The sequence below is a fragment of the Scomber scombrus genome, chromosome 2 (genome assembly GCF_963691925.1).
Source record: "Scomber scombrus chromosome 2, fScoSco1.1, whole genome shotgun sequence".
NCBI lineage: Eukaryota > Metazoa > Chordata > Actinopteri > Scombriformes > Scombridae > Scomber > Scomber scombrus.
The window spans coordinates 3,230,001-3,250,359 of record NC_084971.1 but is presented as its reverse complement, the minus strand read 5'-3'; the positions used below and the strand labels follow the sequence as shown (position 1 = coordinate 3,250,359).

Sequence of the window (20,359 nt, the reverse complement as noted above, 5' to 3'; positions counted from 1 at the left end):
AAGATGATGATAATATTAGTGTTCTCTGAAAACCATCCAACCACACAGCACAGTTACATTACTTCAATATTACCCTGATTGTTTCAAATACAAACATAATTACTAATGTAAGCAGTCCAATTTGCATAGCTGAGGAATGTCAGGCCTCCACATTCACAGTTTCCTTCTTCCAATGTTCATCTGTCCGATTTACAACTTTCATACAGCAGAAATATTGTGGTTTTCATCGGATTACCTCAAACCCTTATGATTCTGAGACTGTTTTGATCAAGTCTCTCACACCTCTATTATCATCTCCTCTTTTCTGTGCATCTGACTTTTGCCGACTGGCCCATTTTTGCGTGGAGGGAAAGTAAAAATGTTTTCCACTATGTCAAAGAAAATTAGGAACATTAAAAAAAAAACAAGCTTTTGTTTGATTCAAATATTATACATTTTTGAATAGGTTTATTTTGAAAAAATATTCCAGCTAATAATTTAACAGGCCCAGGGTTAGGGTTCCCCAAAGCAGCATACGAATCGCCACAAGGGCCAAAAGGAATGGTTGGTCCAAAGATAAGGTCCTATTTGAAATGTCTAATATATGTTAAAACCATCACAGAGTTCTCTGTCTTCATGCCCTGTGCATCTTCTTTCGTTTATATTTTTTAAAAACTCTTTGCACATCCTTAACAATGGCATGAATAGTATTTGACGGTGTAGCCCAAGTCCGACCTCTGGTATGTTAAGTAACACAGCAGCATGCCTTTTCTGATGACACCTGTGTGATTGAAACGGTTGACTTCCTACCATTCAAGGATGGCCACTATTCAGAAGCATTCCAGTCTAGTTTGTGCATACTGCACATTGTTTCTTTTCAGTGTAGATTGTTCAGCCTCTTTGTTTTGTGATGTCTTATCTATCTGATCACAGCTTTCATATGCGGGTACCTATACCAGCGGTCTGCAACTACTACTATCAAAAGAGCCATTTTTGCCCCGCTCACCAAATAAAAATAACTGGAGCCTTAAAATACCAGTCAAATAGCAAAACCTATACAGTTTTATATGTATTTATACCATATAAAAAAAACTATAGTTTATACTGCATTAATGAAACTATAGAACTACAATAAAGAAAACTGACATATTACCTGTTATAATAAAACACTTTTAAAGAGAAAAAAAAATCCACTGACCTGTGTAGGCCTGCTTTGAAATGAATTAAATACAGAACTATATGTAGGCCTATTTGAGTCCTCCCCATATTTGTGGGAAATGAATTAAGTCAATTCACTGTACTTATATAACACTTTTCTAGTCTGTTGCCCACACAAATCGCTTTTACACTACATGACACATTCACCCAGTCACAGCCATTAATACACTGATGGCAGGAGTACCACACAGAATGCCAATTTACTCATCAGGAGGGAGGAGGTGAAAGTATGTGAACACAATGGTTAAAAGTATCTGCTGAACTACATTGTTTTAGTTTATGTCCAATGACTCACTATCAGGCACAGACCAGGTGGACTCAAATGCAGAGACAGGGACACAGGGATGAAGAGTTCTCAAGCTGTTTAATCAGTCAAAAAAGTCAGAAACCAGGAAATCCAAAATCACTAGGCAATACTTGGAATCCAAAAGGCAAAACTGGTCAATAACACTAAGAATATAAACTGAGCTAAGAACGCTGGAACTCTGACAGGACTGACAAGACGATCTGGCCATATTATTGTGGCATTAAGTGGCCACAATTTTGGATTTTCTCTTAGGTACAAACAAAATTTACGAGTGATGCAAACCTGTCGAACCTGTCACGCACAACCGACCTGTCGTTCCCCAAAGCAATAAAACATGACTGTTACTGTCTTATTGTCTAACGGCAGGGTGCCAACGATATCAAGTCTTTTGGAGGAACTGAAATTTCTGACATCATATAGATAAGCAAGATATGATAATCAAGTAATGAACATGTAACACCTCCACGTGGGTATCAAGACCAAACAACACTAAAGGATACCAGACAGCCAAGCACGGTAGGGTAGCTATACTTTGCGGAGTGATGTAGCCTATTTTAGTTTATCAGCACAAATAAGACACAGAGACGTCGAGCTGTCTCCAACTTCTTCTGCCGGTTTGTCCTGCGTTGTCACTCCGGGTGTTAGCAGGTCTGTGCTGACAGCAGACCAGCAGCAGGTGTAACAGGATCGAATTGTATCGACTTAATTTTGTGTGCAGTGATCACTGACTGCAGGGCTCTCAAGTTTCATGAAAAGTTTGGAGTGAGATTACACCTGTTAGGACCGGAGTGACTCGAAATTCTGTGCGTTTTGGCCGCAGCGGCCCCTTGGCCCCTCCCATTTCTCCCAATTACTTTTGCTACTTAAAAACCAGTTCAATTTTACATACTGTTCATAAATGACCAGCACTAATAGAAATGGAAATAATGGGTTAATCCAATAAAAGACTAATTCAGCTAAATAAAATTGTTTTATGATATTGATCCCATATGGTTTAATAAGAAAAAGAGATTTGGCCCCAAATGAGCCTCTTAACCCTCACACAGTGTTCATATTCAGACTCTTCACAGTATCTTGGTATAATTAGTCTCTACCAGAGACATTTCTGCACAACAAGCCATTCATGAATACCTCATTATCAGTCACATAAACAGCAAGATGAATCCTTAATGAAGCTTTCAGAGAACACTTCAATAAACCAAGTGCTGAAATACTGCTGCACTCATAAATCAATGTATGGCTCAAGAAGATGGTAATATTAGTGTTCTGTTCTCTGAAAACCACCCAACCACACAGCACAACACCACAGATAGTACAACTAAATGTACACACAGAATAATGGTTCTTACCATTAGAGGTTCTTCTTTCTTGAGATCAAGTGCTCAAAGTCCAGCTCCTTCACAGACTCAAACTCAAGGTATCAAAGAGAGCACAGAAAGCCTCTTTACTGCAAATAAAACTTTATTCACTCACTTTCTCTTCCTTTTGGATTATCCACTGGGCTTTTGGTTACAGCTGGCACTGTCCATTTTCTGCAAAGTGATCAATTTTTCCCCACACCAGTTAATACAAACTAACCACCGTGCATTGTGACATGCTGACCAATCATCACTTGCCCAGCTGTCAAAAATGAGAAATGAAACTGTCAATCATGAGACTTGACTTTCTTCGCATGAAAGCAACAATAATTATCAACATCAAGAGAGAAAAAGAAGGAGAAAAAAAAATTTCTTATTTCCTTTTGGAGAAAAGGGCCTGTGTGCACTTGCCCAGATTGCCCGTATGGTAGATCTGGGCCAGCTCTGATGTAACCTCCTAACCTCCTATTCTCAGGAAAGCGCTTTCATTTACAACAGGTGAGATTCATCATGTTTACAAAGGCCATTTATGACTGTTTCCTGGTGATACGAGTGTTTGATGAATCCGACATGGCACACTTGTACATTCCACCTCACAAAAAAGTACAACAGATTTCAGAAAAAAAATATGAACATGTTCTTGCATCTGGCCCATTGTCATTTATATGAACCAATTTTCACAAGGATTGTCAAATTTTTCTATAAACACATATACCGTAGTGGAAAAAACTTGCCATCATATAATACATTATCTGCTGCTACATAAATAACACTTTTGACCAATTTTGTAATCTTAAAGTTAAACAGAAGATATACTGTTTATATATAAGTGTGTGTGTGCGCACACATGTCCATGTACCCGAGCAACTGAGAGTCATACTCACAGAACCTCACACTGATTATAGCCAGTACTCTCATTGTGTAGAAATAACATGTGATGAATCATGATGTGTTTGGACACCTGAAGGATAGGTGGATACAAATAAGATGAAGGATAAAAATCATGGTGAGATCCATAAACAATGAAGGGCATGAGGACGGACAAGATCTGCCAAATGCATCTAGAGGAATCCATGCTCACTTTGACTTTTTTTCACATTGTGCTGGTGTGCTGTATAGTGGAGAAACTTTCATACGTCTGTATAACAAAATGCTTTGTGTAAACCTAGTTACTCAGATTATCTATCATATACTCATGTAAACCTATATACCAGTCATATGCATGTACAACATTAGAGGTAGTCTCAGTCATGTAAAATAACCAATGTTATCCTGTGAGTGTGTAAGAGCAGTCAGAGGGAGGGGTGAGCACAAATGAGAGACGGCCTCACTGTTCTCCCGTGTTTGATGGTATCAGCAGTTTTGGCTCTCTACTTATCCCATTACTCTCCAGTAAGGTTTTGCTTATAAGTGAAGACCTTGCATTGTTCCATGGAAGAGCTGTATTGCATACGGGACCCCTCTCCTTCTGGTAACTCTTCAGTATGATCTCACTAATTGGATGTCAGCATAAAGTCTGTCTACCTAACTTTGACTCCCTCGCAGGCCTCTTGTAGATCTAAACATGACATTTGCCATTTGACAATCTGCCACATGAACTTGACTAAGAGCTGATCTTTTTGCATCGAACTTATTGAGCAACTTTCAGACCTCTATTAGTTATTTGAGTTAAGTTTTATTTAAGTGTTGGTGAAGAATCCAGACACATCCTCTGGCCCTGATCTGGACTTCTGACATTAATGTACCATCAGAATAATTTGAAGTATGCCATAATTACATAAAAACCTAAACACCATAGCTTTAAGCTATAGTACAATTAGTACCAGTCCATACTGTGAAAAGTTTGGACACACTTCTCATTTAAGGGAATGGGAAGGTGTGTCCAAGCTGACAATTAGAAAATACTGGCAGCTACATCGGCAGCTTTCCATGTTATTGTTATGCACCATAATATTAGTCAGGTTAAGGCATTTAGGTGGAGTTCCAAGAAATTCAGCAGCTCATAATAAACAGGTTTTACGTTTCTGGTGAAACCCAGGTAATCGCCTGATGACCCATATATGGGCATACTCTTACTTTTGTTGTGGGCTGAAAAAAAAGATGCTATGATAAGAATGAGGTGCAAGGTCAGTATTGCTGCCATTTGTTGTACGGCAACAAAAAACTATGTTAATAAACATAAATTAATCATTCTACGGAGCCTTGATCTATATTTATTCATGGTAAAAATTTGGGAGTTTGGTATTGGAACTCAGGTAGGACTGGAACCATTTGTGGACAGAACCTTGGATGCCTATGCACTCTTCAGAATGTGATAAAATAATCATGTGATCCACAGTGTCAGCAGCAGTCTAAAAGCATCACACTAGCTTTCAAGAGTTCCCTGAATCAACAGTTAAGAGAAGACCATCTTAAAAGAGCTGTTTCAGTACAACAGCATGGATTAAAACCAAACTGAAACTTTTTGTGATTACCAGGGTTGTCTAAAAATGTTTGCAATTAAAAAAAAACTACTCTCTCCAAAACATTAGACAGAAATGGTCATTTAAAGATTGGCCTGCAGTAAAAGAGAACAGAAGAGTAAAGATATTTCAGATTTTTCATTTTGATCAGAGGTTGCACTACAGCATTTTTAAAAGCAGCTGGGACACACCCTTCAGAGAGGTATTTATCGAAACAAGAATACTGGACACAAGAGTATTAAAAACGTTTTTTAGTAGACAAGAGGGAATATTGTCTAATATCTAATGTGTAGGTTGCAAATTATGAACTACCTCTCCTAATAAGGATAATGACACAGGCTCAAACGGATCAAAGACAACAGGACACATCGGAGGAACGCAAGCATTTAGGGCAAAGGAGGTGAGTGAAGAGCAAATCTGTGCTCACCAATTGTATCTGGCAACCTGCCCTGTAACTGGACATGCTGTATGTCTGTGTGGTTCTCCAGCTGCACAGCTGCAGAGAAGATAGCGCTCCAGAGGGTCATCACCACAGCCCAGAAGATTATCGGCTGCCCTCTCCCCTCCCTGAAAGATCTGTACAGTTCCCGCTGTTTCAGGAAAGCTCGCCATATTCTCAGGGACTCATCTCACCCAGGACACTTGCTCTTTGAGCTACTGCCCTCAGGCAAACGCTACAGGACATTGAGAGTACGCACAAATAGATTTCAAAACAGTTTTTACGCTAAAGCCATAAATGCACTAAACTGCATTAAATAATGGCAATTATTTATTTATTTTTGTTTCTGCACTTTAAAGACGGCATCTCAATTTCGTTGTGCTTTGTACAATGACAATAAAGACTTTCTATCTATCTATCTATCTATCTATCTATCTATCTATCTATCTATCTATCTATCTATCTATCTATCTATCTATCTATCTATCTATCTATCTATCTATCTATCTATCTATCTATCTATCTATCTATCTATCTATCTATCTTCTATCTATATGTACACAAGGGCTTAGTGGCCTAAACTGTCATAAAATGATGCATGAATGTTACAATAAGCACACTCACACCCATTTTCTCAAGAAAAAATATGAAGTATGTGGGAGTTCTTCATTGAAACTCTAATCCACCTGACAAATCTTTCATGTCAGACGGAAGAGGAGGGAATAAGGGCATACACCCACTGTTTCTTAAATACACCGATACACACAGTCATACTCAGATACACTCAGATAGGTTTCAGAGAAACACATAGGACTACATATAATACATTCTACCTGTGTGTAAACATTGAAATACTGAAGCTGTGCCAACATCTGAATAATATTACAGGCAGAGTACACAATACATTAAGGTAAGAGTGTTTAAAATGAATTTGCATCTTTTATATATTTGTAATATTTGCATTGCAATGCAGCAGTGATCTTACACATATCATTTTGTAAATCTTGTCGTGTCATCAATTTTTAAATATGTTTTTATTTTTTATAAGTAAATTAACATTTACTTTAAGCATTTGAATACATTATATGTTGACCTTATTTTCATGTGAATCATGTTAAACATTTCAGAAGATGGTCATATTTCACTGACCAATATTTCACTGTCAAACCCTAAAATTTAAAACATCTAATATTGAATGTATAAGCTATTCATTTGTTTAATTGTGTAATTTCTTGTAAACATTTTAAACTTCTTTTTCTACTACTTTCCACAGGCCTCATGTTGCCATGTTACACCTGGTCCACTGCCAGTAACCTCCCTGTGTGACCAAACTGACAGATAGATTGTACCTACTTGTCTTCAACTGATTTGTAGTGTGGGCAATAGCTTTAGAGAAAGTAAGAACTGGTGAAGATAAGAGTTGAGAACAGGCAGAAAGGGGAGAATTTCAAACAATATCCACCCAGATTTGTACTTTGTTCTCCTGCTCTTCCACCATCATGACTGCCAGACAGACAGTCATGCTCCTGGTGGCAGTGGTCCTCTCCATTCCAGACCTTGCTCACAGCTTCCAACCACTCTTGGCTTCTCGGAACTCCATCACTCACCGTCACATCACACAAAGGGCGATCCTTCGAAAGACAGCTGAGGTCTGCCGAGACCTTGCTGTCTCCAAGGGACAGGACTTCAGCTTGGTTGTAAGTTGGAAAACTACACTGAAACACGCCAACAGAAAGAAATACATAGATTATATATCTTGCAAGTTTCAAGAGTTCAATCAGATATTTTTCCTCATTATAATTTTGTTCTGTTATACTAACACCAATTTTCCCATCACGGGGTGAGGGCATCACACATGCAGTCTTACAGGAGTAAATTAGGGTCAGTTTCTTGCACATGATGCTGGCAGATTATATATAAATAGATTGTATAATTACTGATAATTATGACTGAATTTTAAACAAGGAACATTATCTCAGGTACTGAATTTCTGATGACATTTGATAATAAACATTCCTGGAGGTACTCCATTGTGGTAGACCATTTTGCTTGTTAGCAATCTAGCCTCCTCTTAAGGTACACCTTTTTGTCTGTGTAGAAGTTTTAGAACAAAGACCACAGAGGCACAAGAGTAGAGTGTTTATGTTTTAATAAGTCTGTTATTTTTACCACTTCTTTGACTTCAGATTGATGACAGCCTGTCACCTAGCAAGGTGCAAAGGGCCTGCTACTCTATAGGCACTTCCACTTCTCTCCTCTCCAGCTTCAAATTCCAAAGTTCCATTACCCTAATGTACCTTGGCAACGCAAAGGTGGACATACAGTTTATATTCAGTGACATACACCATTTTGTTGATGAGGCCTTCGAGGGAGGACGGGATCTCATCACAGCAGGTACACTTCATATGTTGTGTTCTGTCATAAGACCTCTAAAATCCAATAAACCCAACATCAGAAGAGTTAGATCCCATATTTATAATATTTTGAACACAAAGCCTCAAATGTAGGGTTTCTCTTTCATAATATTCTTTCGATGTCTCACTATGGGATGCACGCCTCGTTGCAGACCTCAGAAGAGTGCCACCTACCTTAAATAGCTGCTGCGGACGACCCAGTCTCATCTCTTCTCACTTGCAGCATATCTTGCGTCAGTACTAGCTGGCTTAACTGTCCACAGACAGATCTTATTTAGCCTCCGTAGCCGGGCGCTAGCTAGTTTTTCTGGCCTGCTGTCGTAACAGAGATCGCCAGATCCCGCTACGACCGGAAGAGGTTGCCCTTAACTAAGAGTGTGGCAAAACAACTTCTCCCCCGTCTTTCATGTCATGCGTTCATGGAAAGACCGCCCTTACAGCAGCAGGAGCCTGGTCAGTTGGTCATGTGGAGAGAGAACACAAACCAGAACAGAATAACAATTAAGGAGAATCTGATACATCTCAATAAAATGTAATGGGACATTAGTATATTTTCACATCTTGCCTAGTGCAGCTTTTGTTTGCAACTCCCTCTGTTCTGTTCTCCCTTTAGGTGTGTCTTATGTGAAGGCCAGTGTAAAAAAGGAAAACTTTGTAGCAGCCAGGTGGACTCTTGGACAAATTTTGCACCCCTTACAGGTGAGGTTGATGGTTATTTTTGTCCCCAATCTATTTGAAGGATGGAACCATTTCTGGAGATAAGAAGCATGATCAGAACAAGTGATGTTGGTCTTGTTAATAATATGTAATTTTCTGTATATGAAGGACTTCTACAGCCACAGTAACTGGGTGGAGATGGGGAACACGGCCCCTTACAGCACCCTGATCAGACCTGACCAACCTTTTGAAAACCTGGCAGGTAGGATCCTGCCACTGATTGGCTTCTAAAGTAACTCTTGTCCACAACAACTCTTGCGTGAACAGAATCTTGAGTGGTAAATCACACAAGACACACAGTCACCTTGTCTGTCACCTGTCACTTGACAAATATCCACCCACATACATTGTTTCACTCAACATCGATAGCTTAGTACCTGCACTACATGTTCGCATTTACTTACCTGTGTATTTCACATGACAAAAAGTCCATTAGTCATACATTTGAAATGTAATTTATCACATATGTGTTTGTAAAACTAATGATTTCCTTTCAAACCACATTTATATTACAGTATGTTTACTTTTATCTTATTTGCTCAATTTGCTGCAGGCCCAAATACCCCAACCTGTAGGAGCTGTGTAGGAGGGAATTGTGATGACAATCTTCTGCCAGAGCTGCAGCAGAAAGGGCTTCTCACTACAGGCTACTTCAGCTTTTTCTCCTCAGCAAAACCTGCAGGTAACTTTAAGTGTACATTAGTTTGTACAAATTGTAATAAAGTGTTCCACAATTAGTCCTCAGCCAACATATCTATGTTAGCAATATTTATCTTTAGCCTACACTCAAAAGAAGTGGTGAAGTTGTCGTCATCAGATATATTAAAAATTTAATCAGAGAAAGTGTTGGCCTATTGCAGGGGACATACTTTTTAAACCATCATTAAAATGTGTATTGTCTCAGTTGAAATCTCTCCACACCTGGGTGAAGTTTAAATAAAGCATCTCAGTGTTGATATTGGTACAATATTCCCACATGATCAGTTAATTCTGCTCTCCACTGATGAATGATGACATCTCTGTGATGATCATGAATATGCTTCAGGGTGTTGCAGAATCTGAGCTTGTTTATCTCTCTGCTCAAAGGTAAATGCAGTCATGGAGGTTTTTTTGACTGGACAAGCAGACGGGATCCAGTGGGTGGCATTAATAAGGATGATCTTTCATCCGATCATGCCTCTTTCCACCACAATGCAACTGATGTAGCTTTGGAGGCATCTATGGAGCTACTGGAGGACATCAGAGTTGCTGTCGGAGAAAATAACTTCCTGCAGTATGGCCCAAATTTTACTTATTGGCAGTGGGGCTCCAGATAAGAAAGGCCTGCTAATAATATGAAGAAATACTAATGTCTTGTCTTGCTTGTGCTCCTGCAGACTGATGGGCCTCTCCCAGTCATCTGTGCTAGCTTTTGTCATTGATACCACGGGCAGTATGAGTGATGACATAACCGAGGCTAAGAGAGTTTCCTTCGACATCATTGACAGAAAAAGGGGAACCCTGCAAGAGCCGTCTGCCTACATATTGGTAGCTTTCAATGACCCAGGTGAGTATCATACAGAGGTACAGTATTTGCAGAGAAGTGTGGACTGTTATTGTTCAAGTTTAATTTCCTCAAGCATATGCCGCCTGTTTTTATTTATGTATCAGTTTCTGCTTTCAGATAAAGCAGACTTAGTTCTGCTGCAGATATGAAAAAACACAATTAAATTACACATTCCTCATTGTTGACTTTGTGTGTATACTAAATTTCACATTAGCCAAAGGAAACATAATAATACATGTTTGGAGTCATATTTCATTCTATATCCAGGTTTTGGACCTCTAATTAGGACAACCAATGCAGACGTCTTCAAAGACAGCATCAACAAGCTGTCTGCTAGTGGAGGAGGAGACATCCCAGAGTTGAGCCTGTCTGGACTGCAGGTGTTGATATAATGATACAATTATGATGAACTGCTTTGCAATAATCAAATGTTCAATTTGAACAAGCAACAACACAATATCATAATTTTGTCATGATAGGACACCTCTTAAAGCAACTCTTACCTTTCTTGCATTTCACACAGCACTTTGAAAAAACTTGAACACCAACAACCCTCCCTCCCTCCTATGTCCCACCCCCGTACTCCCTTCCCCTGTGAACGCGCACTATATATATATAGTTTTCTTTTTCCCCCGTGTGAGCGACTGGAGATGGAAGCTGTGACCCGCTTTTGTCGGTCATTGTCAGTCGCTACTGTCTGTTTACGGCTATCTCCGTGGATCATGGATGTATTATAATGCTGTGGATACCCAACAGACTCTCTTCCGGGTGGGGGTGCGCGCGATTGCGTAATGCGGAAGGGGAAAATAAGCAGGTCGCTTGGCCAATCATATCATTCGGACCGAATGATATGATTGGTCAGAGTTTTCACAGAATATTATGAGAATGGAATAATGATTAGTTTCTATGCCTGGTGGATCTCTTTAACATTTTAGAGTGCCATTACCTTACTAATAGCATTTTAAACTAAACTAAAAAAATTGTAAAAATGTAACAAAGGTAAGGGTAGCTTTAAAGTTACTAAACCATACAATTGAATTGTTGCCCTGACATACTTACTAAACAAATAGATGCACAATCAACCAAAACCACTTGTAGTTCATATTTAAAGTTAACCGAGTATATCTTTATTCCATTTCATTTTTAGTTTAAAAAAAAACTCTGCTTTTCCTTCTATATGCGGCTGACAGCTTGCCTTGACTGGAGCTCCACCCTCCTCTGAGATCTTTGTCTTCACTGACGCTCCAGCCAAAGATGCTTATTTAAAAAGCACCATCACAGCCCTTATAGAGAGCACTAGGTCTGTGGTAAGTGAAAGGTGATTTCATCACCATTCCTAATGTTAAGTAGGTTGTGCTTTTACAACTCGTCTCTTATTGACTCTACACCACCACCTGGTGGCAGATATAGTGCTTAACTGATGATTGAACTAAATGCACTGCAAATTAAACCATTAAATGAACTGAATTATACAAAAAATAAATCAGTCTCTAAATTAACAGTATGAAATACCAATGATGGTCTTTAATTATCCACTATCCCCTCACATTACTCTTCACTGTCAATGCATCCCATAGAAAGAAGGATATGATAAAACAGTATACATGCTGTAAGTCACAAAATTGCTTTTTCCTTTAATGGTAAACAATGTTATTCATTTATAAACTTCTTATTTCAGATTTGTAACTCTACCCTCACACATTTAGGTAAATTTCCTGTTGACAGACGCCACCTCCAGTCGAAGGCGCCGCAGAGGAATTCAAGGTCTGTCTCCACGTTCACTTACCCAGTCAGATGCTCAGTTATACCATGACCTAGCCCAAGCCTCAGGAGGTCAGGCCATTGAAGTCACCAAGTCAGATCTGTCTGTGGCTACCACTGTTATTGCAGATTCATTAGCTAGCGCTGTGGTAAGTCTTTGTATAAAAAGTCATCAATGAAAATGGCACTGTAAACTCATGCCTGACTGAAGACGGTACTCAGTGTGTATAAATGTGCTGTTCCTGTCCCTTCCCCTTTCAGGTCACAATTTTTCAGGTAGTGATGAATCCTGGAAAGCCTGACACTTTCACATTTACTGTTGATGGTTCACTAAGGAACATGACAGCCTACATCACAGGAGCCTCATCTCTCACCTTTGATCTCACCAGCTCCACAGGTGTTGTTATGGTCTCTCACATTAAGACCTGTTATAATTTCCTACAAATCTCATTAGCAGTAGGCTCATCTGTTTTTGATAAAGATAGTAATGTCTTAAATAAGGCTTACTTACATCTTGAATATAGCATTTCATATGTTCTCTTTGCCACCAGGTGTATCTCAGAATTCCAGTCAGTCTGGTGGTCCTCTGGCATCTTTCACCACAGTAGGAAACCTACGCTCTTTACGCCTCAACACTGACAATCAAACAGGGTCATGGAAAATCAGTGTTAACTCAAATGACTCCTACTCCATTAAGGTCATAGGTCAGTAGCATTGAGGGTGATAATTTAATGGTTCAAACAGAAGATCATATATTTTGAAGGTCTTCATCTATAATTGTGTCTGCCATTGTGAATGGTGCCCAACTCATTTGTTTTGTGTGTGTACTTCAGGTCAAAGTTCGGTGGACTTCATCTATAACCTTATGGAAGCACACGAGGGAGCCCATGGGGACTTCAGTCTGAAGGAGGGACGTCCTCTTTCAGGTCAGAATTTTACGCTCATAGTCATTTCCCGTCTTTTGCACTTTCCTTATGAGTGAAACCATCAACCTTGCTATTCTATCTCAGAGCCCCTCAATCTTCTTGTGTACATTTTGTTCATGTTGAAATGATACTCACTAACTTTATTCATATCTCTCTCCAAAACTGTCAGGGGGAAATGTCAGCCTCCTGGTGTCTGTAACAGAAAGTGACACCGTAAAGGTCACAGAAGTGACTCTGTTTGACAGCTCAGGGCCAACACAGGTCAACGGATCATTGGCGGCATGTCTTATGTTTAATAAACTAAGAGAGATTCACTGAATAATTACAAATAAATTATATATTGCTTACCATTTTCCAAACAAAAACTGAAAAATGTTTTTAAATATTTCATATTCCCTACTTTGGAGGAAGTGATTGGTTGAGGTTAATCTCACTACATTTTCCAACAGCCAACTGACTTTAAAACATTTTGGCTGCCAAATACAGATGGATTATCTGTCTCAAGCAGGTTTTTTGTATTAGAAGTTGATTGTTGTACTGTGTTGAAATTAACTATTTATGGCATTTTATGGGCAAAGTTTAATTCATAGAGCAAGTATGCAACATAAGTATGTTCCTCATCACTACTAATTGGCTTGTTGTAGACTTTTACAACATTGACAAATCAATGAGATTGCACGCACATAGTCCTAGAAATGTAGCAAGTAATTAAAATTATTTATATTATTACCATTTCACGTTACTGTCTGTGACATTTGTGTTTCTCTCTCTGTTCATCCACAGGAGTTAGGAGATGGTAACTTTCTTATACATTTCAATGGCGTCCCAGCAGGTGAGTTTGTTGTTCGCCTGAGAGGTGAGGACAATAGCTCCACCCCCAGGTCAACACCAACCAGCTTCCAGAGGCAGGCCTCCACACAGATCAAGACCTCCAGCATCTCTGTTACTGTGAGCTCAATATCCTTCAGTTTTTTTGTCTCAAATAAACTCCTCATATTGTACCAATAGGATCATTATTTGAAAAACCACATCTGCTCTGCTTCTCTCAGCTGCTCAAAACAGCATCTATCAAAATATCATGTACAATACAAAAATAACTGTTTACATTTCTCTATCTGCTTATCTTTATCTGCTTTTTTCATCCTTTGCTTCCACTTTTCCAGACCCAAGCCAACGACACAAACATAGAACCAGGCTCCACCATCTCCATCCCTTTCACAGTCGCCACAACGGTCAATGGAGTCGTTAATGACAGTGCAACTGAGACATTCACCATGCGAGCCAACAACGACCGTCGCTATCCTAATGCTTCACCCAGCACTGTCACTGTAGCAGCAGGCAGTGGAGGTAAAGCTAATGGTACTGTAACCTTGACGGTACCAGCCAGTGCTGAGTCAGGAACAGACGTGACCCTAACGATTGAAGTAGAAAATGCAGCTGCCACTGACATCAACTATGCTGTCCTCAGGTTTTCTGTTGCTGCCAAGGTAAGAGAAAATGATAGAGGTGGTTTAGTGACAATTAAGAGCCTGATAAGAGTTTTGTGCCAAACATTACTCTGTGTGGTAGTTCTCAATAGAAATATATTATTGGCAAATCAGCTATAATGAATAATGGTTAAATCAGATACCATATAATGTATGTTGACTGCAAACAAATGAGGCCGAACAACAGATTCTCATGTTTTTCTTTGATTTGATATCACTGTTAGTGATATTTCATAGTTTTTTTTAATGAATTGCCATGGTCCTATTATTGTTCTTTATCCCTCTCCCACTCCTGTTTCTGTTTCTCCAGGTGACAGATGTTAACCGTCCAGGGTGCCAGGTAGTCAGTACATCAGCCAACTGTCCATTCTCTTCATCACTTTGTGCTTCCTCCCAATGGGAATTCATTGCTAACCTTACCGATGGCATCAATGGGACTGGCATTGAAAGAATCACCATCCGAAAAGGAAATGGTACCCTCAATACTAGCACAGCTGTTGGAGCAGGGGGTGAGAGCATTACAATGGTTTCCTACACCGCCTCCTGCTGTTCACAGACTGTAGAGCTGGCTGCTGTGGACAACGTAGGAAATGTGGGCACATGTGTGGGGCAAGCAAGAACACTTACCACAACTGCACCTGTGACTACAGTTAACCCGGCATCCACTGGAGGGCACACAGTTAACCCAACATCCACTGGAGGGCACACTTTGAGCATATCACGTTGTCTCTGCATCAGTGTTGTGGTTTCTCTCCTTTGGAAGTGACAGGGATGAATGCAATGTGAAAATTCTAGCATATTATGTCATGTTTTCATGTGGTGTGTTTATAATGTATTACCATTAATTGTAGGAAATAGACCATCTACTACTTCTCTGTCATTAGTTAATAGTAATGTCTTGGGGCCTGATTTACTAAAGGTTTGCGTGTGTAAAAATGTGTGCAAATGTGCAAGCTGATCTACTACAAAAACAAAATAAAGGCATTTTAAAGCATATCACATCATGCTGATCATGTGACAGTGTGTGACATTAAGAAAAGGACCATTAGAAGACCCTCTGCCCATGTGGTGCTGTGTCTAAATGTCTCTCTGTCTGTTATATTTGATCATTTCACGTTTCCTTGTTAACCCGTGTAACGGGATTCATGCTTCAGTAGAACGTTGATGTCATTAAGCAGAACAATGTAACGAAGTATTGTCATACAGTATAGCACCAATATTTGACATCAAATTACAATAACTTGTCTTTTTTGACTCATGAGACAAAAACAAATCTGAAAGGATGAAGTAAAAAATATTATTGAACATACATATAAACATTTTTTATCAAATTAAAAATTACAATTATATTTCTGACGGTCCAAACATAAATATAGAACCATGTGATTATGAGAAATGGACATACAACGTTTTTGTTTTGTTTTGTTTTAAACACTTAGGGTCTGATTTACTAAAGGTTTGCGTGTGTAGAAACGTTTGCAAACTTGTCATCACCCGCACTTGCTTTGCCCTCTGGACCAAGCAAGTGCCCTTTTGAAAGTTAGTTTTTTTTTTTTTTTTTTTTTAACAGTGTACTGTATGTGTATGTGATAATCTATAAATGCTCGACAATTAAAAGCGTGTGATAATAATGCCCCAATATGCGCCCAACTGCGGCGCGTTGCAGCAGCAGTGCACAGCTGCAGCCCACACACACCTCCTCCCCTGCCTCACCAGCCAGGTAACACATATAAATGAATCGAGTTCGAGTGTATTGTTTGCCCCCTAAGCCTCAGTTGCCAAGCTGTAGCGACGTTAGCCCAAATCAATAATAGATATGACGTGATGACCACCGAGGAGGATGCTGCTTAAGAGAATGGTAATGCTCACTCTTCACTCCTCACTTCAAAATGACACTTTGTACACTTCTTTTGTTCTGACAGGAAAAAACATATGTTTCTTATCATTGTAGCTGCCTAACTTGCTAAACAACTCTCCATGTGTGTATATTCCAGAGAAATAAGACAACAGTGATTGACTGATCAGTGCTATAGTCCATTGATATTAACATATTGACATAAATAAATATGCAATTACATCCAACATGTGCCAGTAATGTTTTTTTGTGTCTCACACTGCTATAATAAGGCAGCCGGCAGTTCCACATGCCGCACAAAGTGCCCTTATTTTTCACTGAGCACCTGTCCCCCAAAATGCACGCCACTGTTTGCCATAATGAATATGTAATATGAGACGTTTCAACCCCAGTGTGCAAAATACAGGGAGGAGAAAATGCAAATATGTTATTTAGCACGCGCATTGTAATTTACCAAACCTGAAGGTATTATTTCTGACACTAACTGTGTCTATAAATAATACCTTTGAAGGACAGGTATTAACCGGCTGCACACTGCACACAGATGACTTCTGTTACTGTGGAGAGGAGGAGACGGAGGCACAATGACAGAATACACACAGGACAGAGTTTTTCCACCTGTGTTAATAATTTTGGAGTGGAATATTTGTGGTTTTACTAACAGCATTGACTTCGTCACAAATACTCTCCCATATGTGGGTTTTTCTGGTAATATTAGTTTTTGTTATAACTCAATATATTTGTCATTTCATTTTGTTCTTGCAGCTTTCTGCTCGTCCAAACTCTCCATTAAGACACAAAACCCTCATTTAAATACTGCTGTCTGCACCCTGTTGCACCTGTTTTCATTTACGCAATTATTCTTAGTAGATCCCGAATAGTGGGTACTAAATTGCGTGCACAGTGCAATAGATTGCGCGTCTCGTTTGCGTGCGTTTTGCGGGTGATCTACTAATAATAACTGTGTAAATGAAAACAGGTGCAACAGAGGATTTTTTAATTCTACTTTGAAAATCTCAAACGTCTTTGAATAATTAAGCCATGTCAATTGTTGCATTGCAGGTTAACATAGGTTAATATAACGTATAATAACGCTTTATTAACCTATGCTGTTAATACAAAAAGGAGAAGAAGAAGAAAAGGGAGAAGAAGAAGAAGAAGGAGAAGAAAAAGAAGAGGAAGTAGAAGAAGGAGAAGAAGAAGAAGCAGAAGGAGAAGAAGGAGAAGCAGAAGAAGAAGAAGAGGAAGAAGGAGAAGCAGAAGAAGGAGAAGAAGGACAAGGAGAAGAAGAATAAGAAAAAGGAGAAGAAGAAGAAGAAGAAGAAGAGTGTTTTTGGCTGCAGGTCTTTAAGGAGAGAGAAAAAATAGTAATAAAGAGATTAATTGAGTTTATAATCATTTGGTCGTGCACATATTCATGTCATTTTGCTTTTTCAATTATTTTATTATTTTGACCTGGGTGTCTGGAGTCTTCAATGTTAAAGGTTTTGGCTGCAGGTCTTGTATCATATTTCTTTGTAAATAATAAGCATTGTTAAACAATTTATATTTTTGATAATAAAAAAAACACGCCCAGCCTGGTTAGTACTTGGATGGGAGACCGCCTGGGAATACCAGGTGCTGTAAGCTTTTTCTTCTCAGCTGTCACCAACAGAGGGTGCTGCTGCTCCATTAGTGCACACAGGGCTTTAAGAAACAGTGCTGCAGTGTGTGTGTGTGTGTGTGTGTGTGTGTGTGTGTGTGTGTGTGTGTGTGTGTGTGTGTGTGTGTGTGTGTGTGTGTGTGTGTGTGTGTGCAGAGCAGAGAGAGAGAGAGAGGTGGCACTGAAACACATCACTTACTTAGTAGTTTTTGGGCTTACATTTCTCTCTGTTACAGCGTGTTAACAGCCTGCAATCATCCTATATGCACATGTACAAATAACATGTGAGCTGCAAGTGTATAATAACACAGACACATTATATCACCTATTGGCTGTGATGGTGATCCCACGTATATGATGTGTGTGTAAGTCAGAGCCACCTTTCCATCCTACTATCAGACTATTATCACTGCTATGTTTTGCAAAGTGAATGGCAGTGGATTTTAGGAAGTGACAGAGCTCAACAGAAACAAAAATATATACAAAGTCAAATCAAATCTCTCCAAAGCAAAGAGAAATTCCTATGAAAGTAATGTTAAAGTATATCATATGTTTAGTGGATGAGGTCACATTATCCACGACTCAGATGGAGTGAGGAACTGTCAGTGGTGTCACAGCATCTTTAAATGGACTCTCTGCTATCCTCAACGACCATGACGTCACATCTCACCTGACATCACTGGTTACATGAAGCAATCATTTGACTCCCATGGGATTCCCCCCAGTGTGCAACTGCCCTTGACTTTGCAACAAACAGCAGTGATAATAGACTGACAGTAGGATTAGAACAACAGTCAGCTGCCCAAATTAACATTGAAATAGTTGTGTCTTGCCATATTAATTCCTCCTGTTGATACTGACCATTATAAGATTCCTTCATAATTCACTTACATTGCAAGTGATTGTGACCAAAATCCACAGTCCTGTACAAGAATTTACTTAAAAGTTTATCTGGAGCTAATATAAAGCTTCAGCCATCCAAATTATTCAAATGAATATCTCTTTACTGACAAAGTCACTCCTCGTGTTATTATATTTCCAACGAGCTCAACAGCTAAACACTGTCTGAGGAAACACATAGAGGGAATTTGATGCTTAAAAGACTGTAAATATGTCAGATATCACTTGATATGACTAACTCAGACTGCTGAAGCTGAATAGAAGCTTCACATCTACAGAAGTTACATTGAAAACAGAAAACAGTTTGTGGAGGTGCAGGATACAAAATCGTCTCTTTTAAGTATCACTTGTGGGGTACCACAGGGGTCGATTTTGGGACCAAAACTGTTCATATTGTACATAAATGACATATGCAATGTTTCCAAAATATTTAAATATGTACTGTTTGCTGATGATACAAATATTTTTTGTACAGGTAAGAATCTTCAGCAGCTGTTAGAGACTGCCGCAGCAGAATTGGGGAAGCTAAAGTTGTGGTTCGATGCAAATAAATTATCATTAAATATAAAAAAAAACAAATTCATGGTGTTTGGGAATACGAATAAACAACTGAATACTTCGATTGAATTAATGATTGATAGTGTTAAACTGGAAAGAGTAAATGAGAGCACATTTTTAGGAGTAATTATCGACCATGACTTTAGCTGGAAACCACATATCAAATATATTAGGTCTAAATTAATGCGCTCGGTAGGGATTCTCTGCAAAACAAGGTATATATTAAATAATAAATCATTACAAACACTGTATTGTACACTTGTGTTACCATATCTGACTTATTGTGTTGAAGTATGGGGAAACACCTACAGAAGCAACCTACAGCCAATATATAATATGCAAAAGAGAGCAATAAGAATAGTGAACAAAGCAGGTTATTATGATCACACCAATGCAATGTTCATAAAATCACAGACACTGAAATTTTGGGATCTAGTAGAGTTCAAAACCGCACAAATTCTGTATAAAGCACATCATAAATTACTTCCTGGCCGTATACAAAAAAACTTTATTGATAGAGAAGGGGGGATACGATCTAAGAGGGAGATGGAATTTTAAACAACCAATTGTTCACACTACTCTGAAAAGCATGTGTGTATCTGTCTGTGGGGTGAAGCTGTGGAACAAGTTAACTGATGAAATCACAAAAAGTAAAAATCTGTTGCAATTTAAAAATAAGTTAAAAAAATTCATTTTGGAAAGATACAATCTTGACGGTGGGGAATAATTTTTTGGGACTAATGTTAAATGTTTATTTTGCTTGATATTTGCTGAGTATGTACATGTAGGT

The 20,359-nt window shown here is 38.9% G+C and overlaps 1 protein-coding gene across 1 annotated transcript; it reads left to right on the top strand.

Annotated features, from left to right (window-relative positions):
- Positions 1-7,262: 7,262 nt before the first annotated feature.
- On the top strand, positions 7,263-15,380 carry LOC134000485 (von Willebrand factor A domain-containing protein 7-like). The gene is made up of 17 exons (XM_062439825.1): positions 7,263-7,460; positions 7,950-8,157; positions 8,791-8,876; positions 9,003-9,096; positions 9,448-9,576; positions 9,981-10,167; positions 10,271-10,440; positions 10,708-10,820; positions 11,631-11,747; positions 12,147-12,350; positions 12,463-12,598; positions 12,753-12,905; positions 13,035-13,127; positions 13,297-13,406; positions 13,911-14,075; positions 14,291-14,614; positions 14,925-15,380. The coding sequence occupies exons 1-17, from the start codon at positions 7,263-7,265 to the stop codon at positions 15,378-15,380; spliced, it is 2,943 nt and encodes a 980-aa protein (XP_062295809.1).
- Positions 15,381-20,359: the final 4,979 nt, after the last annotated feature.

What these genes read in the sequence shown, in the direction of transcription:
- LOC134000485 (XM_062439825.1), top strand. Translation starts at nt 7,263, where the DNA reads ATGACTGCCAGACAGACAGTCATGCTCCTGGTGGCAGTGGTCCTCTCC. An exon ending in AAATTTTGCACCCCTTACAG is followed by an intron (nt 8,877 to 9,002) that starts GTGAGGTTGATG and finishes CTGTATATGAAG; the next exon opens with GACTTCTACAGCCACAGTAA. An exon ending in TAGAGAGCACTAGGTCTGTG is followed by an intron (nt 11,748 to 12,146) that starts GTAAGTGAAAGG and finishes TCACACATTTAG; the next exon opens with GTAAATTTCCTGTTGACAGA.